This window comes from Neodiprion virginianus, chromosome 4, assembly GCF_021901495.1.
Source record: "Neodiprion virginianus isolate iyNeoVirg1 chromosome 4, iyNeoVirg1.1, whole genome shotgun sequence".
In the NCBI taxonomy this organism is placed as follows: domain Eukaryota; kingdom Metazoa; phylum Arthropoda; class Insecta; order Hymenoptera; family Diprionidae; genus Neodiprion; species Neodiprion virginianus.
This window is the reverse complement of record NC_060880.1, coordinates 28336724-28363187: the sequence shown is the minus strand read 5'-3', so window position 1 is coordinate 28363187 and position 26464 is coordinate 28336724. Positions and strand designations below refer to the sequence as shown.

Sequence of the window (26464 nt, the reverse complement as noted above, 5' to 3'; positions counted from 1 at the left end):
ATTTTACACGCAAGTGACGCCGCCAAGGAGCACAATTTCCGCAAACTGGCAAGGAATGCAATGTATAGGTATAATGTAAAGTCTGGCGGAACGTTCATCGAAGTCCTGTCTCGGAGTTGGGTGCAGGATAAGAGAACCCGGTTTCATCATCGGAGAGATTTGTCCTCCGCGTCCCGAAATCTCTGGGTCGAGTAAATGACTTCACTCTATCCTCGGCTTGAGAATAATACGGGGTTCGGATGGAGAAAAGAAGAGGGGGAGGAAAGCTGGCGAAGGGTTAGAGCATATCCATTTCTGGTTATTGGCTATCGGCTACTTTCACACCGGGTATCGTGAAGCCCGGTAAATACACGGTGCGGACTTGGGGTGCCGATTGAGGGAGCTGCAAGATTGCTCAACTCCCTGTGAGAAATTTATGGAGGCCAAGATCTGATTTTACGATATACGCCCGCACACCTTAAATACCGAAAAAGCTCGTCATAAGCTCCGAAGGCACTCGGATCTGAATCGATTTTGAAGGGAGGGCGAACGGCATGCGATACCTGATTCCGTTCGCGTTCTTGTTTTCCAGGAATGCGCTCACCGTCATCCCTAAACTTAACTGGTCCAAGGCATTTCGGCTAAATACCTTCGCGCTTAAGCTGCCGCAGATTTTTCGTCAAGGTTCGAACTGCGAGGATTCATGCGGCACAATTTAATCGACTTAATTCGCTTCGAAAGGAGCTATTAATAAACACAACAACGAAAGAGTCTGAATCTTGTTTTTCTGTGCATAAAAGATCTGATTTTGAGAGGTAACCTTAAACGTTCCGAGTTACGAGTATAAGGCAGATATATTATATACATATATACGCGGTTATCACTTAATAGGCAATCCACGAAATGGCGAACATAAAAGAGTCGAGCGGGTGAAATCAAGTAGGACATCTTTCTAGGACAGTCGTGTGGGCTTGAAGATCGACCGGTGGTAATTCCCTTTAGCCTCTGGCTAAGAAGGAAAAAAATATATTATGTACGTAATAAGTCAAGTCAAGGATAAAACCTGCCGGTCAGTATTGCCCCATATTATCTACGAAATCGTTCCTTCAGCGTGACCCAAGAGAAGTTAAGAGAACTTGAGAGAGCCACAAGATCCCTGAACGATAATCAAGTTTTAGTTTTATTTGTTACGACGCTGGCTGGCGGGAATTGCAAGCATTCGTCTTCCGTCCATACCTACCCTATCCACTTCTCGAGCGAACCTTTCCCTCGCGAGACCCTAATGAAAAAATACATCCGTACGGGGAAGATGAAAGTCCCAAAGGTCACAATCGGAAGGTCGGCGGCGGGTCTGAGTTCAAAAGAGGCGAATTTCGGAGATGAAGTTTCACGGAATATTGAAATTTTAAGAACGACGAGGATACGTCTTTCCGTGTGAGTAATTCCCTGTATTCTCAATACTCTTTCGTCATCCTCTTCCCCGCCTGCTCTTTCTTCTCTCAAATATATATCCCTCCTTCTCCGGGGAGAAGCTTTTCATTGAAAATTCACGTCACAGTGTATGCGAAAAATGTATTACAAGGAGAAAATTTAATCTCGTTTATCAGAGTCTGAACATTTGAAACCTCCAAATCGTACAACAGCTGCACGTATCATCCGTAGATCGTGAGATTATGCAAATTTTCATTCAGTTTGCTGTTTCTCCAATATTCGCACGGTCGAAATTTCACTTTTCATTTTTAACGTTTCTTCCAACGCGAGTTCACATGGTTCAAGGCTATCGTTGCCATATTTTAATCAAGCTACAGTGCCCGTTGAGAATGACAAGAAAAAGACCAGCCCTTGAGCCCCAATTGCCTCGTATCGACAGGGTAACAAATGGCTCGGATAACGGGCCCTTTCTTCTACACCGGTATCAGCCGCACACCCGTTGCGTCTGCATTCCTCTACATCAACGTCAGGCCTGGTCCCTCGTGATCAGTACAATCATGTAAACGGGGGAATTTCGGAAGAGACACGATGCCGTGTAATCTGTATCCATTGCAGCGGCGAGACGTAGCGCGTATTTATGAGCCGATGAGCGCGTGCTCGGAATAGATTAAATCATACGTAAAAACGTATTTTTTTCATTCATTGAGGAAGGACCTAGCTTCGTCACCGAGTCCACGTTATAGTTTCGAATGGGGCTGTTTTTGAATCGACTATCAGCTTGAATCTGGCTGGCTTATTCCGAGCAGCCCTAGAAATGTGCTGCAGTAGCTCCGACGTTGTGTAAGTAATTATTTTCCGTCCGTGCGGGGCGTAATTTAATTAAACATTCCGCACGTACAAGATCCGCAACCTCTGATTACGATCGGCTGGATCTCGAGCTGCGATCGCTTGTCATTCGTGTACCTATTCAAATTTCGAAACAGCGCGTCCTTGCTAAACGATGAGTTTACAGAATTTAACATCAATTTGCCAACTCCGTAATTTTTCCAATATTCTGCACACACATCCGAAATTAGATTTTACACGGCTGAATGGAGACAAACGTTGCTGTTATCGATCACTTCGAGTTAGTGGCTTGCACATCACTTTTCACGCCAATCGCTCGATCCTCTGGATAAAACGCGAGCGGTGCACTAACACGCGTACAAATTACGGTTACGAATGATCAACAATCCCGTTACCCAACAGTGACGATGTAACAAATTGTAGAGTAATTAATCGTTTGGCAAATTCTGTATTGCGAGGAAATTTTTACGTATTCGCTTGTTGCAGCAGAAATTCATTATCGATTACGCAATGCGGTTATTACTGAGGTTTCGCAGTGCCGCGTAAATTATAAAATATTCCTCTCTCAACCGATTGCCCCGATCCTCATAGACCATCAATCAGACCGCTGCAAGAGAAATGGCTCCTGCTCCGAACCGGAGGACCAAAAATTTATGGATTCGTATTCCCGAAAGGGGAGCGAAAGTCGCAGGGTGCGGGTGTAGGTATGGATCTCTCGAAACCTCCCGAACCAAAATCATTCACTCCAGTATTCATGAGCTGTATCACAGGTATACATATAGCGCAACCTCCCTATCCCCGAATTCGCCTGGGTATGTGAATAGAATCACGTGAGCAAAAGATGCTTGACTTATTCAGGAAGAATACTCCATGAAACTCTCATGAGACGCCGACGAGTACGAACAACAAGTCTTACTCTGAGCTAGGGTGAATATTAGGGTGAATTGCATGTAGAAACGTTTGGATTTCGAGGTGGAAAATCGTTGCCGAGTTGTCTTCGGCCTCGCTGCCGAGGCAAAATCTTCGAGGGAGAAAACTTGGTACTCTTTGTAACAGAGCCAAAGACGCGAGCTTCGGAACCGGCATAATTATGCAGTTACGGCCATACGTATCGCTATAATATACAGTTCAATTTTACTGAAAATTAGTTGGATTTAAGTATTTATTCTGGTACCCGCTATACTGAAATTTTTATAAATCTACGCCGAGCTATACGTCTCTGACTTTTTCGATTGATATATAATGAATAAAAACGTTTATAGGTATTACACATATATCACAGTTAATGTTTTAATTAATCTCATTTGCGCGACTGACATGATTAACTTCAAATGTTTTCACGCAGCTGTTCAAACAACAAAAACCGCAAGAAAAAGCACGAAAATTCCATATAAAATTGCAGATTTATTTTCACTTCCAGAACACGTTGAAGCAATATTAAAAAAAAAGCCGCAATACCACATGTAAACGCTGACGGCCACACTTGAGGAACTTAGCCAGCTGTGCGGACGCCTTTGTTTCCTCTTGTAATGAGAGCGGTAAAAAATTTGCGACAGATTACGATAGCTGAATTTGCGACGTAAGGGCTGAAGTAGAAGCTCGCCTATAGCCGGGAAGAAACTCGAGAAAACTCGAGAGATTCGAACAACTATGGTGAACAAGTTTTGAAGGACATTCGAGTGTCCCGGCATCGCGGCAACAAAGTATAAGGGACGTTTCGCGGTGAATAGACAAGTCTCGGGGAAATCCAGTGTGGGTACAAACCGAGAGGTGAACACGGCGCCCAGACACAATGCCGAAGTGAAAGAAAGACTTCACGACGTGACAACGGAGAGAGTCAATGACACTCGAATGTTAAAAGGTGAGCGTCTGCTGGTGCAGGCGGGTTGACCCCGAATGAGCTGACAATGAGTGACATCGTCCCTGCGGTGAATAAGGCGCTGTGACAGGAGGAGAGGCGTATCGGGGTGAAACGTAACCCGTCGTCAGACCTCGTCTGGAAGTCTGAGTAGATATCCTGAATGAGCGCTCGATCGACGCTTTCGGGGTTCGGGAAGCCTCGAGGCCGGATGAATGTGCCTACATCAACGCAGAGAAAAAGAGATGTAGAAGCGAAAAGGGCAGTTTATGAAGAGAATGCTGAATGTGTGGCCCAGAGCGGAGGGTGCAGTATCAATGATGTCACGCAGCCGGGTCTCTCTCTCGTGAATGAAGGTGCAGGACGCCCGGTGTTCTCGTCAACGGAAAACCCATTTTGTAGGTTGAACAGCGGCCCGCTTAATTGCGCCTGCGTTTCGGGCATGAATGAAAGTTTTCCGCGTTCGCCACGATCGCCGGAGCTGCTGGCTGCAACCTTCCAAAATTCAACTCTGAAGGGATGCAGGGTCGAGCCAAGTTTCCAAGAATATTGCTAATCTTCAAGTTTACTACAACGAATTCCCCTTAACGCGCTAGAAACTTAAGTTTAGTGTAATAATGAGGCAAAATTGTGAGGGAATAAATTTTGCAAAAAAGAGTTCATCGGGTTTCATACTCGGAGTAATATTTATAGGAATGTATTGAACGCAACGAATTGGTAGATATTATCGTTAGTCGAAGCTTCATGTTTGTTGTAAAAAAAAAAATTATATTCAATCAGGCGTGCCCTTAACGACAGCATTGGCAAGCCTAACGCAACGTGGCTGCACGCTAGGCGAGAAGATATTGAATTTACCGTTTGTCTGGGGAACCGGATCGTATCTCTCGTGCGTAATGACGTTCCACGTCAGTTTGTCGCTAAAAGCCTACATATTCTTCATAACATCACCGGCACTATGGGCGAGGCCTGTTATACATGTACGTCCATACCTACTTACGACAAAAGTATTCCCGAAGAATATTACCAAGTGAAGACTACGCGTACGGTAAAACCCATGGGGTGAAACCATCGCGCAAAATCTCCCTTTTAGACAAAGGCTCGTTTACCATATAACGAAGGGCTGGCTGCGGCATGGCGGCACCCTAGCTTTTGCACTGCAGCCTCCCCCAAGTTCACGAAAATAGAAGCCTAGCGAGTGGGTGAAACGGCAAAACGAGGCGGGGGTAATCTGGGTAACCATTTGCATCGAGCCGCTCCGAGGGTGCGAGGGGCACTTGAACGTTCAACTGTTGATGACGTATCCAGTGCCTGCAGGGGTGGCGGCTTTGTCGCGATGCAGCCCCCGGTCCAAAAGCGCCGAAAGCTCGCGGGGTCGGCTCGAGTTTTCGGTCCGAACAATACCCCGCGCACCAAATGATCGTCCGCTGTAGGCACGCAGAGCGAAGCCGGAGAGAGAGAGAAGAATTGGGAGTAAAAAATTAGCGAGGGCCGAATTGATTCTACCCGGCTGATTATATCCAGCTCCAAGTTTGTCTCCTCCGTGCGCCTCAATTCTTCGCGGGGGACCCGCAAGATTGACGATCGTAATCACCCCGAGTACATGCCCCTGAATTTCGTCGTCCTGGCGGAGTATCCGCCGGACGTATAAATATATAGCTATACGTATACGTATACCCTGCACCTTCCCCACCGAAGTACCCCGGGGGTGCGAGTAATTCTGGGCCGTTGGATTATTTATTTGCCTGATTACACGACGAGCCCGCACGACCGCTTTCCGCACCCTCGGCTGTACGAAATCCCCGTCAAGTCACTTTGGAGATCAGGAGAAGAATATCTTGGAGGCTCTCGTCGTCGCCGAGTAAACGGGGGAGCGTTATAACCGAGGCTGAAAGCGGTTATCCGTTAATCGCGCGCGGAGCTTCTCATCGGCACTGTAAACACCCGAAATCGGGGGAGACTCGACGGCCACGGAGACAACGGACACTCTGCGACGCGTGCATTATCCACCAGGTCAATACGGGCACGTGAAAGCTCAAATTCCATCGGCTCTCGTAACCGGGCAGCCGTCGAACGATCCGAGCGTAAAACGAGCGCGTTAAAGATCGCATCGTAAAAAACGGACCATCCGAGAGACGGATTGTACGTGTAAAGGTCGCCGCTAGTGCCTATAATTGAACTGAGGAAAAATAAGGCGGAGTAGAAACGGCAGGGATTTTTCCTGTTCCAAAACGTGAGTCAACAGCTTTTGAAATTGACGCGATGAAACACTGATGAATACTGATGATCCTCGTGACGACGCGTGGACAAGAAAGTTATGCGTACCCGGTTGCATTAACGCGCAAAGCCTCTGCCGGCTTCAGAGACCAAAGACGATGTTTCATCGGTTCGTAAGCCGTCGCCGTCGTACGATTCTTTGAATTATATACGACCGTCCAGTTGAAGGTGATTCCTTCTGACGGATCATCCCGCTCTCGGCATTGACGCACATGCACGTACGGGGAGGAAACGACGAGTATCGGTTTAATGCGTGGAATTCCGCATAGGAAAAGGCGTGTTGTTATAGGGTCGTAACTGCACTGTACAACCTCAAGCTCTTAACGACCTTAAATGTTGGTATTCTGTAGTACCGCCAGGGAGCTTTCAAACTTTGACAAGATTTACTGAGACCAATAAATTACAATTTAACGACTGATATATTTTACACGATTAAGCACGTTTCGCGCCCCCGCTGATAAAAAGCTCGCTGCGAGGAACCCCAAGTATAATATAATGTACCCGAACCCCGGAGATGACGACGATGACGATGACAAAGATGACGATGATGATGGCGAAGAAACGACGGTGAAGTTTTACGCGCTGTATTTCAGGTGCTGGGCCGAAAAATCATTGAAGTAGTGAAATGCAGTTGCATAATTCTCAACTGAAATATATATAAAGCATCGTTCGATTATTCATTTACGAACGTTGCGTGACCATGCATTCGACAAAAACGTATATTATGAGTTCAGATGCAGATATTCCAGAACCTGTTATGCTCGGTTGTTAATTACTGCGAATTCGAGGTAACAATTATTCATCAATACAGCATGAGTAACTTTAATGCACGAATAAACGTACGTTTATGCGTTAAACTTTAAGCGACAGTTGATTAAAGCGAGGTTTGCTACGAGTTTAATTTGCTTATCCTCACGCCCGTATTTGCCCGAGCTCCAACAATGGCGCATTGCAAAACGTGAGCTTGCATATTATTTGCTCCCTTTTGCACACACAAGCGTTGGGTAAATGATTAATTATATGTCGTATAATTACATGCACCCTCAGATCTCTAAGCACCATGTGATTGTTCTTTCTTTTTCACACAAGAATTCTGTTTCTCTTGCATTGGGTACATCGTACACGTAAAGCACTGCGGATTGGATTTTCAACACACGAGAAGAGAAGTTGCAATAAGCACTCTTAGCGATTCGTATAGTAAGATGGATTTTTTGAACGTCTTTCAGCGTCAATTTTACATAATTGTCGAGTGCTTGATTTTCGTGAATATTCAACAGTATATTATATACTTGTTAATTGAAAGATAAGAAAATTGATGAAATCTAGTTTGTTTACATTTGATAAAGCTGAAGAGAGAATGTACAAGAGTGTGATTTATCAATCAACTTGATTGCGATGACATAAGCCGATACGAGGTCATCGCATGCAATTGAATATTTTAACGCTCCACTGATATTGTCCACTCTTACTTCTTGGAGTGTTTGGAAGAATTATACGCCATAATAACGTAATTTTGTACAGTGAAGCTACGAATCGGCTGACCACCAATCATCCGGATTGGAGTAAGTCTGTGCAATAGCAACGTTACCACCACACCGCAAGCTCTGTAGGTGTATTTTTTTTCCCTAGTAATCAATCGAGGTGAATGATGCGGGTACCAGAAACGTATGATTCAACATTTCGCTTGAGCTGCAGCGGTCGGAACAATAAATGACAAACTATGAGAAGCTGTTTTGCAAAGGTTAATTGCGCAAGTGCCGTATATTATGCATTATGTTTAGCTATGAGCTCACAGTCGCATCGAGATGGGCACGTTATGTTACGTATCCACGCTGCGCGTATCAAGAGAGAAAGGCTCGTGGTCTGCGTGGTGTTGTTTTTACCAAGAGGTGAAGAGAAAAAGTTCAAATTAAAAAGAAAAACAAAAAAATATACGAGGAAAGAATGAAGAAATTTGTATATGATGTTATAATGCGTTCAAAGTTTGCGGGAATCTGCGAAGCTGCCAAGATGTTTCCGCGGGTATTTACGACCCGGGCTTCTCTTACACGCGAGGCAAAATACACGTACCTACACCTAAAGCGAGTTGGCATAATATTATAATGGTGAAAATGAGATACCACTACCAGTCTATTCGCCCGCGCGCGTTTGCATAGTTTATTTTCAAACGTACTCTAGACGCCCACTATTATAATTTATGAGGCGTTTCAAGTCTCCCTTTCATATACATACCTGTATACAATACAGGCAAATGTAACAGTACAGAGTTGCGCAGAGTATAACATGTTATTACTCCAAACATGAAGCAAAATTCATCAGCATTAATTCATTATCTCTAACGCTGTTGAGAGCTGAAAGCGCTGATCAACTTGCCACCGAGACGGTTAATTGAACGATCGTTGAGCTGATTTTATCTCCTTGTGGAAATTAATAATTATTACTTCGTTCCGCTTTTAGCGTTATCGATATTGCATTGTCATCTTCTTTTCTTTATCTTGGGCAGGTTTTTTTCGCGCACAAGGAAAACCTGGGAAACCGGGAAATCTCAGGGAATTTCTCGCAGCAGAGAAAACCCAGGGAAAAGTCTGGGAATTTGGAAAATGAAACTGGAATTCTCAGTCTGTCTAAATTAATTTACGCATCTGGCTGCAATCCGTTATCCATCCGTCTCGAATGGACGCGTACAGCACTTCAACTTTGTTCCATTCAGAAGTGGCGTACAACAATGATTTGACGTTTATTGAAATCGGGGCTGTTCTTCCGAAGAAGATAATTTTGTATCTACTGATTACTACAATCTGGAGTACTGAGGATGTTGAATAAACTTCTACGACAAACTTGAGGACTTGAATAATAAAGCAGTGAGCGGCTAAAAAAGATGTATCGAAATAACGACCGCATCGGTTGAGGTAAAGCGTATACAAATTATTACATTGCTCGAGTTTTTTCTGTTATAAACAGTCGAGGTAAAAAATATACCATTCGAAAAGTGAAATATACATCTAGGAGAGCAGACGCTGCTTTGTGATTATCGTTTGCGACCGAAAAGCCAATTGGTTTCATTTCACACGTATCTGCGTATCATGCGCGTGACAGATTGACTGATTTTTATTTATACGCGAAGAATATTTTGTTCCTTTGCTCGATCGACCACACGGCTGTACATACGCATATACGTACAGAGCTTTTCCTTGCTTTTTTTTTTTTTTTTACTTCGTTTCACCGACGCCGAAAACCTGTCGTGCCATTTATCTCAAGCCGCACGGTAAGGAAATCTTGTCGTAATTAAAATTTTCCGCGTTGTTTGATCCCAACTTTTCTTCCCACCTACAATTAGCGTTCCGTGAGAAAAACTCGTTGAACAAATTGATATTTCTATAATTTTCTATCCTTTGAATACCCGAGGGAATTTATGTATTTCTCTTGTCGTCCGAACGCAACGAGGTGATTTATTTTCTTTTCAGCAACGTCGGGTTCATTATTTTGGATTATACCGTACGAATCATCGCCTGCTGTACTTAAGTAACGTTTGTCTTTAAATTTTCCCCAATTAACCTAATTCAACTTAAATTTTTCTCTCTGCCGCAGATCCGAGAGCTTCGTAAGTAATCTAATCTGCGACTGCTGCAGGAACCGCAGGCAGTCCTCCCTGTAAACTGGTGTACAGGGATCTGGAGGAAGCAATCTGGGACTTCTCATTCTTCCTCGTACTCTGCCTTTTCTCATTGCTCCGGAACACGTATAGAGCCCGCCTTGCGAATGAAACGCGTTTCTTTTTATCTCACCTCTTGTGCAATATAATTTTTATTTTTTTTTTTTTCCATTTGTGATTCTTCCGATCTACCATTACAAACGATCCACTACGACCAAAATTTATACTATCCTTCACATCGTATTTACAATCTAATTAAATTCCTTTCGTTTTCGTTTAACCGTTCTTGCTCAACAATACCCATTTTTATTATATACGGTAGTGGTTTAGTAACCTTGATAGAAAGTACGCGGTTTGTCGACTTTTTAGACTGCGGTGTTGTCGGGAGGTTAGTAAACGGATTACGCCAAAGATTGCGGTTGATATTGATATGGTATTGACAAACTGTTTATTATGAGAGAAATCGAGTTATAAGAATTGGATGGTATAATAGAAATGCGAAGGCAGGGAAAAAGGCGAAGCTAGTTAGTAGATGCGTATGCGCAAAGAGCACGGCGAAGACTGGTCACAGATGAGTAAAAAGTGCAGGCTCGCGTCGCGCCATAAATGCCACATATAGGGAAATTCCCGGCGCGGTCAAGCCGTTGGCTCTCGGCTAGCGAGGCGAGGCCTGGACACTCGAAAGTTAACTGTAAAGGACAATAGTTGCAAATAGACATAAATGGAGAAAAGGAAATATTGCCAAAGATTTTTCGCCGGCTTGCTGGTGGATGTCCGCCACATAGACGATTACACTTCGAGCTTCTGACCGCAGTCTACGTAACTAACTCTACTTCTCGTCTTTCGCAAGTTAATCCTCAGAGAAAGCTTTTCTTCAAGTCTCAAGCCGCATCAGCGGGTGAGTAAAAGTTTGTCAGAGCTTTTCGTTTAACTTTAATTTCATTATTTGCTACGTCGCAGCTGCTGGCTGAACTTTGAAATCGTGCAAACAATTCTGCCAGCAAAAGTCTAAAATATGGCATACGTGACGTTTCGCAGAAGAGTGAAACAATGTATACTGTCTCATACGAATATATCATGTCGGAAAAGGTGAGGCAGCCAAATGTCACGAAAGCCTAATCAGTAATTTGCAAGTCAAACAGCAAGACTTGGTGAATCATTTTGGAAAACAACAGCAGGTACACGTTATACTCACTCGCGCCGATCGATAAAAGATTTGAGTGAAAGGCGATAACAGCCGAAAGAAAAGGGAAGGAAGATCTTATCATAATTGCATGAGAAACGAATTGCGAACAGTCAAACAATAAGTATCCGCATCAAGTATGCAAATATAAAAAATGATAATGAACAGAGCGATCGGTCGCATACCGTGAGTCAACTAGCGTAAGCTCACTGTACACGGTACAGATATTTATAGATCTCACATCTATGCGAGATAATTACATACAGTGATTTAATCGGAACGGCGCTTACGGAGATTAGCTACTTCAGATACATATTCCCTTCTGGCACTTGAAAACCTTGATTAAATCCAGAGAGGCAGTGAGTCATAGAAGATGCGTATGCATCTTCAAGTTCTAATTACGGATGCACCTTCGTTAAGGGGCTCGAAACGAGGTGCGAAACGAAACATGTTTTACAAACCATCCGCGCGACCGATACGCTGGTGTGTAACCTGACTTCTCTCGAGTCATCGCGACTCTGCAACTACGTCCAATTACGTGTCGGTTAATCAGACAAGAGTCATGACCAACTGTCTCGGAACTTTTGGCAGACACGCGCACGTGAGTCCGTTTCTAGATAAGGAAAGCTTCTAGTCGTAACGTTGACGTGGGAATTGGACAAGTGGGTAAGCGTAACGTACCGCAAACTACAGAATTCAGGGGCTGCATGTCAAACACCTCTGGCGTTGCGATTCCTAACCCAGTAGGTAACGAAACAAAACCTTCAGACACTCCGAGGGAAATTCTCTGGCTGTTTCACGCCTGACGACATGCCACATTATACGTATACTGCACCGGCTGCGCAATGTTTCAAGAGGATATATCAAAGCCGCAGGTGCGGACACCCTCTTGTATAATTTAACACGAAATTTGTCAGGTGAGATACTTTCGCTCGACACGATAAACCTCACTTTCGATTCTACTTATTCGTTCATCTTACACTCTGCGCTGATTAAAAAATTCATCGTATCAACGGAAAATTGTATGAAAAATTACAGAATCACTCGAACTTGCCTAAGATTATGGAATCGCTGGTACATTTAAAACGCAAGTGAATAACAATAATTTGGCAAAACAGCTTCGATACAATTAAATCATTTTTCTTCCGATCCTCAAGTTCGCCGTTTCTTTCGAGTCTATCACGTACTGTGTAAAATGAAAAAATTCTCGAAGCTCGATCACACGAGGAATTATAGTTCTAATTAGTCGTATAATACATCAGGGATCCAAAAAAGCAACACGCAACGACGGGAAAAAGGTCGCGGGTTATATTCGTGTCGCACGATTTTGTTGTGTCATTTTTCCATTCACTCCGCGTCTTCTACCTGCACCGTATCTATGTATTTTCAAAGGTCATTCGAGCGTGCGATTTACTCGCGTGTGCTTTCATGGGGCACATGGTAATATACCCAAGCGAGTGAGTGTGTAGCGATGAAATGGCTCAGCCTGTAAAATACAATGTGGCCTATCCAAGTCTTAGCCCTGGCATTATCTTACCAAGCGAGGGTATAACCTCCTCCATTCCGCAAGCTCTACTTCCATATGCTTCAACAATCCAACTGAACAATGCGATATTGAATATTCAAAAGAACCAGCGAAAACTGGATATTCCGTATACAGCCCGTGTGTATTTAAAAGGGGAAATAGGGTTAGGAATACGTTTTTTTTTTTTTTTTTTTTAGTGATTTTCATGAATTTTATTTGGCGAGAAAGGAATGTATGTAATTTATTGAAACTTTGAGAAGATTTTATACATGTATTAAAATAAATATCGTCATTTGTTTGAAGTGTTTCCTCCGAAAATATGGAAGGTATCAGCTACCACCCATCGGAGCTCAACATCAGACTGTGTACGTTCTGGAGGCCACAGTTTTCATCTGAAATCAATAGGGTTTCAAGGACACGTGACTTTCTTCCATATGAACATAAATCCGGAGTAATATCGTTGTTTAAAGAATTTTTTTATCGCGAAAAAGGTTTTAAGAAAATGGCATAAAATTATGCTCTTTTGCTTAAATGTCTCTCAAAAATGCAATTTACAATTTTTTTGACGGAGGGTCGATTCATATTGAAGAAAGTTATGTCCTTAAAGTAAATTTTGGAACCCTATTGTTTTCAGAGGAAAACTGTGGCCTTGAAAATGTACACAGACAATGTGAGTTTCGATGGGTGGCAGCTGATATCTTCCATATTTTCCGAAGAAATACTTCAAAAAAATTACGATATTTATTTTAATATATAATGTATGCAAAATTTTCTCAAAGTTTCAATAAATTATATACATTCCTTTCTTGTTAAATAAAATTCATGAAGATCGCTAAAAAAAAAAACAAAACGTAGTCGTAAGTCTATTCCCCCGTTAACTCGAACAGAATCAATTTTACGATTACAAGATTACCGTACCTACAAACGCCTAGATCACTGTATAATTACTACAGAATTAGTGCATATAAGGACATTTTACGTGTGTTCGATATACCGCGAAAAATTTTTCACCTTTAACATCTGTCGTGAGTGCATGAATATTGTACGAATTTGCGCCGGTAAAAATGTATACAGCAACAGTAATCGTTGTTTGCTGAAACTTTCTAGCGGCTCACAGGAATTCTACAAATTAGTTTCCAGGTCGACAAAGATTCAAGGCGAGCAAACATCGCGGGACGGTTGAGCCACCGTATATGTTCGAAGTTAATTGAGTCGATAGCATGGACTATTTGATGCTTTATCAACCGGACGTTCAAGGGAAATTGAAGAGATGAACGAAACTGGCTGCTACTAAATCTTCTGACCCTACATTCGTTAATCGGAAAATCCATAACACTGTTTAGTGTACCAAGATGTATTCTGGACGAGATGGACGGGCAACACGCATACGCGCGTATATATCTCTTCTAATTCCCACATTTATTCCTCTGCCTCGGTTGGATACAATGTCCGACCACTTCGCTCGATTTTATGTCCAAATGCGGTGGATTTCGGGTTGAGAAATTCGTCGAATACACGGATCTTTCGGGAGTGTCAGTTTTTGGGAAAAAGTTAAACCTCGCGTTTCATTCTCACGAAACGTTATAACTAAAAAATCTGACGTATTCGCAAGGATAAGAGAAACGTGGACGTTTTTCTAAACATCAGGAAAAAAAAGAAACTTCTGAAAGTGAACCTTTGGGAAAGATTTTGCCCAAAAACAGAGACGACTTCAATCCTATAAATATTAATGGCCGGAAAGTTATTTCATACACGATATCGGAGCTGTTTGACTAGACGGGTATAATGTATGAATTATGCATCATGCTGAATGATTTTGATATATAACGGCGAACAAAGACGTAACATAAACGTAACTGATTGTGATTCTATGTAACATTATAAGACAAATGTGCCTGCAGGCTCGCATTTAAGACAATCTAATTCCAACGGTGAAACTCCACACACGTAACGCGTATTTGAAAAAAGTCTCCCGTTTACAAATGTCCCGTAGATCGATTCAATCTTTGAGTAATTCTCGAGTGAAATCATCTCCGGAAGCAATCATACCGGTAGGTAAATCTGTACACAAAATTTAAATGACAAGCTGAAATCCGCGCGGGAGCAAATGAAGTGTACGGATAAACGTATAAGTGGAATCGATTCGGACAGAACGATGCATCGTTACAGGGTATCAATTTATCACTCACATGAGAAGATGAATACCGGCCAGATTACATCCAGGAATCCAGAGATCGTCGCTACCGATTCTCCATCTCCTTCCGAAAGCGATTAAACTGGGCATTTCGTATATGTGAAAATGTGATTAGTTTACTCGAGGAATTGATTTAATTAGCCAAAAGTCAGAGCTCCGGTAGCAAAGAGTATCAACTCGCCGATGACAACAAGACTGAAGTACCACACGGTCGGACCACGTCTACTGTGAAACTTTCGTTCGAGTGACGACTGCTGCGATAAAGACCTCCAATACGAACGACCGAAGCGAGATACAGACGCCTCCTCCCCACACTCACGAATTATACTGCAGCGGAGCAGCGAAGTGCTTACGCATACCGGAAAAAGATACATCTGCTAATGAGTAATTTCGAGCTGAATTTTTGCATGCCGATGAGCAGCGTCAGCTACTCTCATTGTCAACAACGAGGGATACTCACCGCGCGGATGACGAAGCGCTGCAGATACGAATTCGAAGAAATGCCGGATCCCGGGACGTCTGGAAAATTTGATGCTTGAAAGGAGCTCTGAGAAGGCTCGAGACGTGCATGAAACTAGAGATCATGGAGGAGGTCGGGCGAGCCGTTAATCTGGTGGCACTGACCTTCCACTCCGAAAACGGCATGTGCTGGAGCGTGCTGAGAGGTCGGTACGTATGTACGTTGAGTCTTGTTTTAAATAAAACCCGGGTTCTGGCTTGGCCGAAGAACTTCTGATATCGAGAGAGTCGAACTGCACAGCTTCCAGCTTGGGAAGTTTCGACGATGGTGTTCCTTCGGACGCGTCGTGATGAAACTGACAACGAGCAGAAAAATCTATCGCGAGATGGAGAATCGAAACGTGAGAAAAGGATCGGCAAATGATCGTGAGAGTGCGTCCGATAATCAAACGACTGGCTCAACCTCCGACCGGCGATGTATAAACACAGTGATTCGTAAAATGGCCGGACGTTTAACGACTATTCTCGTGTACTGCACCAATTTTATATGTTTACACGGTAGTTTTACGTAGCCCGAACGGTATTTACTTGTCGATGCTACCTGCACAAACATCCTCTGCTTACTCAGGAGTGTCGCCAGCTGTTCTACCGCCGTGTGTGTTATTTTCAAACACCTTGGCGAGCTCCAAAAATCTGGTTACAAACGCGTTTGAGTTACAGTCAAATCTGAGATTTTTCTTATACTTTTCTCCAATCTGCGAATCTGCCAAAACTCATGATCAAGCCTTCTATTCGACACATCAAGAGACGGCAGAATATTACGTACCATAGGCGTTTATCAAGCAGGTGCCTCGGTTGGGTATATCGTGTCACGGATGAAGATGTGTACGTGTATTGATAAGCGTTGATCGCACACCGCTGGCATCGATCTGTGGAGGGTAAAAATACTAGCGGCACGGAATGAGACCTTAACAAAACTGCAGGGCGACATGACTTGGTCGGGAAGATTTTCCGAATACGGAATAACATTTTCTTCTTTCGATAATGAAATGACCTTCGTTTTGTCAGTCAATTCCAATTACTCAAGACCAATTGGTATAAGCAGCTCCAATTTTTTCCCCATGGGTTTACTCAGTTTTTAAATTCAAATTATTCATTTCGTGTTGATAATTGCAGTATGTCGTTTTTTGTTGTCGCTATGAAGGCTGCTCTTCGGCAACGTAATAAATTCTATCGGGCTATCGTTAAACTTGACCAGTAACCAATTTTCCTGTCATAAATAACAGCATGCCTTTATTGTGTTTACCGGAATTTTCATATCTGTAAAATAAAATATATTCGTCCCATTTTCCGTCGACGCGATACACGAAAGGCGTGACGGATGTGCGAAAGTTGGATGATCGCGAAGAATAGTGAAAATACGATAATTTCTCACAGTATTTTGTACGAGTGCATAATATTCGATAATGCGCACGATGTTATTCGAATGCAGATATTGCAACGATTCGGCGCACGCTACGAATTCTCGCCCGCTTTAAACGAACGCTGCATTTCTTTTAAATTTGGCAGAAAGTAAGAGCACTATAACGGCAGGACGGCCGCAAAGCTTTGGCTGAGTGAAAAGCGGGTAAAGGAAAAAGGGAAAACATTCATTTGAGTCGGGATAAAGTGCAGTGGAGTGTGTGCGCCTTCACAAAACCGCGACTGATGCGAAAGTGGGTTGAAACTCTATCCTGCGAGGTACTGTCTGACTCTTCGTCGGACAGAATGGAGATGACGAACGTTAAAAATAATTATCAAATAAGAGTAACAACTCAACGGAAATTCCAATTGAATAATCGAGTGCAACCGTGCACGTACACAATTAAATAATTATTACCGATTCCGACAGGAGCACGTGAAAGGCTTGGAAAAAGAGGATGTGACCCTTGTATCACGTAGTCATAAGAACTTGAGTACAACATACCGATGCATGCGCTGAGAGAAATTTTTAGTTCCGGTTACCGCTCAGTGCTTAACTATTTTCATTTTTTACCACAATCGACAAATATACTTCTAGGTACAAAATGAAAATTAGTTTTCCAGCTGTTACCGGAAAGTCTAGTATCCGTTACTATTCTTTCTCGTTACGATCACTGTTATTATATTTTCTTGTAACTGTTACGAAAATTTAATGCCTGTGCAACGATAAATTGATATTAAAGCCTTGTTTAGCTAAAACAAGTAGAGTAAACCTCACAAACTGATTTTGCGTTGCAATTACCAAAAAAGGATCCACAATAGTGCAAAATGGTTACGCGTACCTCGTTTCTCGTAATTCGAGCAATATTCAAACAGTTTGTTTAACGATATTTGTTTTACTGGTTTTTTCTAGTTACTACGATTAAAACGAGTGTCAAAATGAAAGTCGTTTTCACGCGGAAATCGAGCTAGCCGAGGGGTGTAAAGGGTATCACACGTACCTGTATCGAGCACAATCGAACTTACCATATGAGATGCAGAACGAAGAGGAAGACGCCGGGAACGACCAGGTCGTCACTGCCGACGCTCCATCGGCGCCGGAACACCACGATACCTGGCATGATCCCAACCGATCTCCAATACTATGTTCTAACGACGCACTTCATTATTAACAGCTCGTTAAAGTCTGCCAAAATATGCACAAATCTTGAGCCAATTATTGATGTTGCCGAGCTATTCCGCAGCCCTTTGAGCCGCGTCGCTACTTCCATGTCTCTCATCTGTGTCTTTGCAGCAGCTTTACTCGATCCACTCGACTTTTATTAAACTCGTTTCACAGTTTCCATATATCTTCGCTTGTGCGTATTATATTGTTACTTTATAATTTCACTCTTACGTAATTCACAACACAGCTGTGTTTGCACGCCACTTTTCTCTCTTTACTTCGTACATATAAGTGTAAGTATAAATATTCGTATTAGCTTTTTTTCACGAGATCCTCGCGAATCAAGAGTCCAGCGTGTACCACGAATAAATTCAGCTCACTTATTTGTGTACTATTGAGCGTTCATTCGGCGCAAATTGAGTCCGTGTAATGGTTTAAACAGGAAACTACTGACTATGCGAAGAACCCGGTACGCGATATCGTCGCGGTTGTTGGAGTGAGATCATTTTACACATCGCGCAATGACGACCGAAAGCCTCTACCTACCGGTCAGCGTTATTTCAAACCACAAAACCTTTTACAAGAAATCCGGAAAGAATTGCTGAGGAATAAACGTATCGAATAAAGCGTTTGTTGATCTTCATTAATCGGTTGAAATTCGTTTACTTCGACTCCGCCACCGTAAGGAACGTGCATCAAATCTGCAGCATTTTAACAATTGTTGCTTTATTTTTCACAGGTGTAAGATAATCTGTTGTACCCGCCGAAACTTTCGTTATTTAGTAATGCAAATAGTGAGTAACTATAGAACGAGTATAAATTATATCTTGCACTTGGAGACGACAAAAATTTTCAATGACAAAACTTTATCCACCCGCTAATGCAACACCGAATTAACTATGCAGATTATACTGCCAGTATAATTATATGTAAATTGGAAATTACTACCAGCACCAGATAATTTAGTTAAAAAGAAATCGAATGAGCATCAGGGTATATGAATACGGTGGAAGAAATACGTGAACCCGAAACAGAAGGTCTATCAGTGTGGTTGAAAGTCTACGTATCTAATTCAACGCAACAGGAAGCGACATTTACAATTCGAAATAGTCATGAAAGTTCATTAGATAATTAAAGTGTCTCGCGAATAAGGTTTCTCAATGTCTAGCTATATAAGCTTAACTTTGTTAGACGCATCGCGATGTTCAGAAATTGGGTTGAAATATTTTGTAAAAAGATAACACTTAATAGATTCAAGATACGTATAATATACCCGACACTATGTGTATCGCATGGGAAAAGGAAACCAGTCGAGAGGACTTTGCTAATTACGAATTACTGTATTATCGCGATTTTGGATCTACACGTATACGAAACTCTTCGATACACAATTGAAGAAACTTTTCGACGCTATGATTCAACCGAGCAATTTATTTACTCTACGAACCAGAGCGAAATACTGGCGATCATGGATGCGGGCAGGTATATTATGAATCGATTTGATTCCGCGAAGGATGACTCGATAATGATCGTAGATATACACAGCTATGAGAATAGCCGAGTTTAGTTTGGCTGTAAAAACCGGGCGTAAGCTTATTTTTACTTTAACGCAATGCTAAGTGTGGCGGCCCACCGTCGGGTAGAGGGTCACTTTTTTTCTTTTTTATCTTGGCTACCCACTTGCCGGATTTTCTCGGCAATGCTGCCAATGCAAAGCTTCGAACCGAGCTGGCTGCCTTCGACAGGCATGCCTCAGGTAGAATTTTACTCATCCTCCGAGGAGTGTATAATTGTAAACAGAAATACAAACGAGATCCGGTTTGGCCGGGAAATTCTTGCTCCGAAAGTCAAACTACTTGTCGACATTTAAAAATATTTTCGATGATTTCTATTACTGGTTAAATACACAAGTAATTGTTAATCTATACGCTACAATGACAACTGGAGAGAAATTTCGACACCACTTATTACATCACGCACACACACACGGCACTCAATTTTGGATTATTGTAAATCTGCAACGGAATACCGAAGGCACACTTGTCACGTACAATATAATGTCGATCTCAGTGTACCGTAATAAATTGAAAAAGGATTGATTGCGAGTTATAGCGCGAGCTGTTCATTTCTCGATGGGTTTAAGGTACAGTTTGAACAAATCGTCGCGTCAACCTGCAATGCACTTGCGGAATCAGCAATAGCACGTCATATATCGAAATACATTACAAGGCTAAGCCGGCGTAATTATTAGACAAGTACGTACGAATAACAGTGTGCATGCAGCGTATCGCCACGTCGTTATTGAATAATTATTCCAAACATCACGACCGACGTTACAGCGTGTAATAAAATTTGGCGATTAGTTTTTAAAAATGGTAAAAATTGAAAGTAATCAAGTTTACACGACGCAAGTAATAGTTGAAAGTTATCATCCCCCCGTCTCGTCACGGTCACTGCAGCCTCGCACTGTCATCCGCCTAACCGCCGCAAGCTCAAGAAATTTGTCAGAGGTTTAAATCTCTCGGTGCACCACGTGCCACGGCCATCTCCGTCGAGTCCGACGGATTGACGTCCGTCGAGGGCAGCTTCCTCGCGCACACTGCACAACCCTCGGCGTCCCGGCGCTTGCGTCGAATCACCCGGCGCCGAGCGCCGCAAACTGCGGAACCCCCTTCGCAACGCCACCCCCGCCCTTTGACCCGCAGCCCTTCACGGAGCCGAGCCATATAGTCCGGTAGAAACGAACGTTAGGAATTACAATTTTTGGTGCTACAATTTTCTTTTTGTAATCATTGAGGTGGGAGAGAGGGAGGTCATTTGCAGTCTAAATCCAAAATTTCGAACAGATTCTGCAGTAGCTTCGACCGCCATTTCAAATTTATCGTTTAAGTCGGGAAAATATCGATCGCAGACAAAATATTTCTGGGATCAAAGTTGTGGAGAATTAAATTTCCTACGAATTTAGTTATTAGAATTTTTAGTCAATAGTGGAAAATGACCTAACTCGGTTTGAGACAAAAACGAATTCCCCCATAAATTCGAGATGCCGACCGAAGCTAGCGCAGAATCTGGATGAAATTCTTGATTCAGACTACCAATGACCTGTTTTTCTTTTTTTTTTTTTTATTCGTACATTTCGACTGGGCTAATCGGCATCGCTACCGCTCGGTGTGAAATGCGAATTGAGAAACATTCAAGATGCCTGCGACGTGCCCCGAGGAATTCGCCCGGTCTCACCCTACGTCTTATGTCAATATTTAGGAGATAAGGTATTAGAGGTAAATGAATACCTCAAGTACCGGAGGGTGAGAAAAGGCAGCGATTACCTCAATAACAACAGAATGTAGTATACATTATACTGCGTATACGCATGAATGTTATAAAACGAGAGACTTTTCATTCACCAAATCAGAGCTGATGTAGATACAGCTATATCATATAGGTATACTTTATCGGAGCATAAACGGGGAGCATTAGGATTCACAAGTCGCGTGATTTACTGTCAAAGCCCTTGGTTTTATAGACTGATGAAGAAAATGGATTGTACCAAACGTGGTTTAGGCATTCTGAAACTCGCTTTAATTTTACGGATGACATTCAGTGACGACGGTGATTGTACGAGAATTGATAAGCTATCACGAGTTTTCAAACTAATTAATATACCGATTACAATCGTTATGGTTTCTAAAAACGTTACATTCTTCTTTTTTTTTCTTTGATGAATAATTCCACAAAGGACGCGAGTTTTTGAGAATTTCTTGACGATTCGATAGAATGCAGAACATGATCTGCTAAAAGATTTCCACGTGTATTTCTTTTGCTCGCATGATTGAAATTTCTTTGTCGAAGAAATTGAAATCCTGACAATTGAAATCAGACCAGCCTTGAACCGGATGCCAAGTGCTAATCTTTAATGTTTGTCAAAACTGTCATCGATTGATGGAGATCGATAAACTGCAATAAGTTTCAAAACACTTGGAATTCTCTTTACAACATTTAATGTTAAACGGAAAATTCTATGAAGTTCGTGCAATTTCGGCTCGACTGTTTATTACATATCTGTCGATCAATGAAACAACAATTTCACAGTGTATATGTAAATAAAGGTACAAACAATTTTCCGGAACAAGAAATATGAATATGTGTATCTAAAACGGTAGTGCTCAGTTCTTGAAAATAGCCGACTACGTTGTAAAAGAATTCTATACTTTTTTCGACAAGATAAATTGTTATGTATACGATATAAGCATCTATTCCTGTACTTCTTCAGTAACGCAAATTTTCTCAGTAATTTGTCGATAACGATATAAATGCTCGAATGCTTGATTACAACCGTTAATCCTACACGAAATGCATTCAAAACCAACGACTTAACAATTGATAATGAGAAATTAATTGGGCTAATAAATTAAATTAGCTGAGAACGGCTCGATTAATTTAAAGTGCCGGTTAAAGGTTGGACCGATTCAGTGAGTTCTCGAGCATCAAGAGAGTGTAGTGCGACTAATTGTATTACACACGGTACTAACAAACGTTCCACACTAACGAGGCTGCAATATATCGTAAATCACGTTGATGTTTCTCATCGTCTTTAGCAAAAAACAGCATACATTTTTTGGAATTATATCGTTTCATTAGGTAGTACGCATTTTTGCTGGTAACTTGGCAAAGGTTTTGTTTTCTTTACCCAATAGAAAATTCTTTTAGCGCAGTGCTGAAAAATTATTTTTCTTTATTATTAAATATAATTGTGATTATAGAGAAAAAGGGAGAACGATGGAACGAAAAATTTTATCAACTGGCGAAGCTCTGCGGTTGATCATAAACGTCGTTCAAATGCATCAATTGATTCGATTCCACGAGTCGTAAAAATGGCGACACTTACGCGCAAGGATATAGAAAGTGAACTATAATTTTCAGCCACCTCCCAATCCCTAAGAAAAAACGTTTTACTGTCGCATGCGAAATTTAATTAAACGTCCTTCGTATTTCGCTGCGGGAATAGGAGTGAGCCCTCTTTTTATACATTTGGGAAACGCGTATGGAAACCTGGGTAGGATTGCTAATAATACAAGTTTTACATTTTAACCTGATGAAGTTTTCTACTTTTAGCGTAGCCGAAAGCACTATAAAATAGACTTCAAGTTGATAGCGTACTTCGGAGTTCGCAACAAGTATTCGAAAGCTGACAGACTCATGATTTACTTATTGGCAGCTATTGATGCGGTTTCGTGTACCGTAAGAAAAAATCCAAAACATTACTGACTGGTCGACGATTTGAAATACATGTCCCGTAAAATTTTCTCAATACAAACTGCATTACAGATAACAAACTATAACGTTAAAAGTATGTGTTACGTTATATTCAAGTAATTTCACGCTGAGCATTATTTGAACTTTATTTTCATCCCAAAAATACAGATACCATATTATAATACAATTATTTATACATTTTTTTCAGTTTCAGTAAGGCAAAAAATATTAGAAATGTCAGTCTATCCCTGGTCTTAGAGTCCCGAATAATCGAACGAAATCTTGTATGGTTACGGTTAATCACGTTTTTACAGTCTCCAGTAACGCGAATCAGGTGCAGCGCAAATTCGTTGAAGCACTTTCATGTCACCGTTAATTAGGTTTCAAGTAGTGGGTTGAAAATAAAATCTAACATGATAACGGCTGCTGTAATAAATAGATTCTATGATTGCAACAAATTATAATGTATCAACATAACACGATGTAGTTGCTAAAATCATCTAGCTATTCATATTTTTATGTTTTACTTTTACTAGAAAGATTATTGTCATATAGAAGACATTAGTAGGGTTTCAAAGCTTTACGAAATGAAATCGATTTTCGGAACTGCTGGTTCGCGGCACCATTTTTTACGCAATTATCGTGATGACAGTAGATCAGACACAAATTTCCTAATTTCTGGCCTGGTCATAATTATCTTGATACCATTCAACGGTCTTTTTAATAGCCTGATCAAAGGGAGTGAATTTAAAATCAGGTAAATAAGTTCTCAACTTCGCGTTACTCGCTGTCTTTTTATATTGTCCGTCTGCAGCTGAAGTATCGTACACGATTTTTCCTTTAAAGTCAAATGCCTTTACCAAAGCTTCTGCTACTTCGGAAATTGTTACTTCTTGCGATTCGTCCACTGAAATTTCGAAAAAGTTAGCTTACAGAGTTCATTTATCTCGAACTGCTACTATACGTTGCACCGCAAGATGAACCCAGTTTTGATAAACACCGATTTGTGCAGCACAATTTTTCAAATCAAATAAGTTAAAAGTGTAAATTACAACGTCAATATTTGGCACTTACCTGACAATATGATTGGCTCCACTGAGTCGTACTCCCTAAGGACCCAAATGAAAAGCTTCGCCAAATCTCTGCTGTAAATGAATTGTCGCAATGGCTTACCAGACCCCAAGACTGTGAAGACCTTATCCTCAGTGTTACCTGAAACAAAGAAGCAATAATTAGTTTGAACCACTTTAAAACAAGACTAGAAATACAGGAAATCCTAGTATTTTTCGTCAATATTATTATCGTCACCATCCGCAATTATATCATGAAGTTTCCTCATCAATCCAGGAACCACATGACTAGCACTTGGATGAAAATTATCGTGAGGTCCGAAAACATTGCAGGGAATCACACTGGTGTAAAGTCTACCATGTTGTTGAGCGTAACCCCTATTTGCTACATCAATTAGTCGCTTTGCATAACTATAACCATAGTTAGACGGATGAGGAGGACCGTTATGAATCTGAAAATTATCATTACATTCAATTGACACTTCTTTCGGATTAAATTGATTTGATATCTGTGGTCGAGGCATGAATATCCAAGATATTATTTACTCATGGACACTGGTCAACCAGCAATTACCAATCTCTAAGCGATATCAAGTAACTGATGATGATTTCAATATGTTACGACTGATTGTCAATTTTTACTTACCATAGTTTCGTCAATGGGATAAGTTGTCTTATCTGGAAATATACATGTCGAAAGACAAGATACAACTTTGCTAACGTTATTCTCATGTGCAGTTTGTAACACATTGTCGTTCATGTGTAGATTTTTTCTCTGGAACAATAAAAATAGCTTTCGTCTTGATATCTCGAAAGAAATTCCGCAAAAAACTTTGTCGGTTTTATAATATTTACCAAAAAATCCAAATTGTGAGACATATTGTGGAATAAGCCTCCAACCATAGCTGCTAGATGTATTACATGAGTTGGTTTATACTTTTCAAATAAAGCCTCTGTACTTTGCTTGTTACTGGAAAATATTTAAAAATTTAGATGACAGGTACCGACTCAGTTCATTACATTGCTTTCGTTTTCTTTTGACATTTTGCTCATAAGTCTTTCAACGAGTATTTCAATATCCAAGAAAATAAATGAGAGGTTAAGCATGTTCTAATGTTCTAATGTTCTAATGTTCCTAAAAATATGGGAAAACATTATTGCAACCAGTTAGACCAATTTCATCAAAATAATGGAATATGGACAAGTTCTGGAAGCGACAAGATGTACACAAACTAATAAATTACTCTCATCGTCTCCAGATTTCCTTTAATTCACAATCCGGAACGCGACATAAACTCACCATAGATCTGCGTCCTTAGAACCGATAAATATCCACTTCTCATCAGGTCTCAAATCTTCATCTACAACATCTCGAATGGCATTACCGACAAGTCCAGTTCCCCCTGTGACTAGAATAATTTTCTGACCTCCCGACATCTGGTAAGAAATTTTGTTACGTTTACTCTTGATCAATTGATTGTAACATTAAAAAAGAGCACAATCGTGTCCACCGAACACTGAATTTACTCTTAACAATATTTTAAACATAACCTCTATTTCTAAAGACAGACTACGAGGTTGGGATGTCGGGTTTAATCCTGTACTAGTAGGTGAAGTGGTTCGGCTGCCTCTTCAGTAATACGGTACTTGTTACGATACCGAAACAGATTGAAGAGTTTTATCTGAACAATTATTCACGTCAGCACATATTTTATTTACCTTCCACGTACGTAGTTCGCTTTGACAGGTGCCGACCGAAAGATTTGTATCTTCTTGCCACGTGACATCGCCACGGCGCGTGCTCTCGTCGCCTGCCAGCTGTCAACACAGCTGAGCACCATGTACAACGTGTTGCATATTCGCACAGTAGCAGGCGTTTCTACCCAACGATTATTAATATAGTTAGTAAATCTCCTACGAATTTAATGTATAATTCCTTACCTGGCAAACATGCTGAAACGCTTTTAGTATCCGAACGTAGAATTGGAATCACAATCATTTGCAAAACGCGAATTCCAATCTCTCCGTAACGTGAATACGTATTTACGTGTCTGGTATCCATATGGCAACGAATTCAGCTTGGACCAGCTGGGCAAATAATAGTTATTCGTAGA

The 26464-nt window shown here is 41.4% G+C and overlaps 2 protein-coding genes across 16 annotated transcripts in view; both read right to left on the bottom strand.

The window, feature by feature from the left end:
• Nucleotides 1-20636, bottom strand: part of LOC124303472 (diacylglycerol lipase-alpha) — a 46135-nt gene extending 25499 nt beyond the window's left edge. For 8 of the 14 annotated variants that reach the window (XM_046760701.1, XM_046760702.1, XM_046760691.1 and 5 more), the window contains exons 1-2: nucleotides 19838-20636; nucleotides 17889-18728 (exon numbers count right to left, since the gene is read on the bottom strand). In XM_046760701.1, the coding sequence (XP_046616657.1) occupies nucleotides 17889-17983 (95 nt within the window). In that variant the 5' untranslated portion in view covers nucleotides 17984-18728; nucleotides 19838-20636. Of the gene's footprint in view, nucleotides 1-14937; nucleotides 15191-17888; nucleotides 18729-19837 lie in introns of those variants that run through there. The other 6 variants (XM_046760695.1, XM_046760693.1, XM_046760694.1 and 3 more) reach the window with 6 other exon arrangements.
• A 2764-nt stretch (nucleotides 20637-23400) lies between these two features.
• On the bottom strand, nucleotides 23401-26210 carry LOC124302568 (probable GDP-L-fucose synthase). 2 transcript variants are annotated; one of them, XM_046758858.1, is made up of 7 exons: nucleotides 26070-26210; nucleotides 25651-25787; nucleotides 25206-25320; nucleotides 24997-25125; nucleotides 24589-24802; nucleotides 24355-24492; nucleotides 23401-24187 (listed from the first exon to the last, which is right to left on the bottom strand). In XM_046758858.1, exons 2-7 carry the CDS (start codon nucleotides 25785-25787, stop codon nucleotides 23952-23954), a joined length of 969 nt encoding a protein of 322 aa, XP_046614814.1. In that variant the 5' UTR covers nucleotides 26070-26210; the 3' UTR covers nucleotides 23401-23951. The 2 variants fall into 2 exon arrangements, with proteins under 2 accessions (XP_046614814.1, XP_046614815.1); XM_046758859.1 differs by lacking the exon at nucleotides 26070-26210 and adding an exon at nucleotides 25902-26063.
• Nucleotides 26211-26464: the final 254 nt, after the last annotated feature.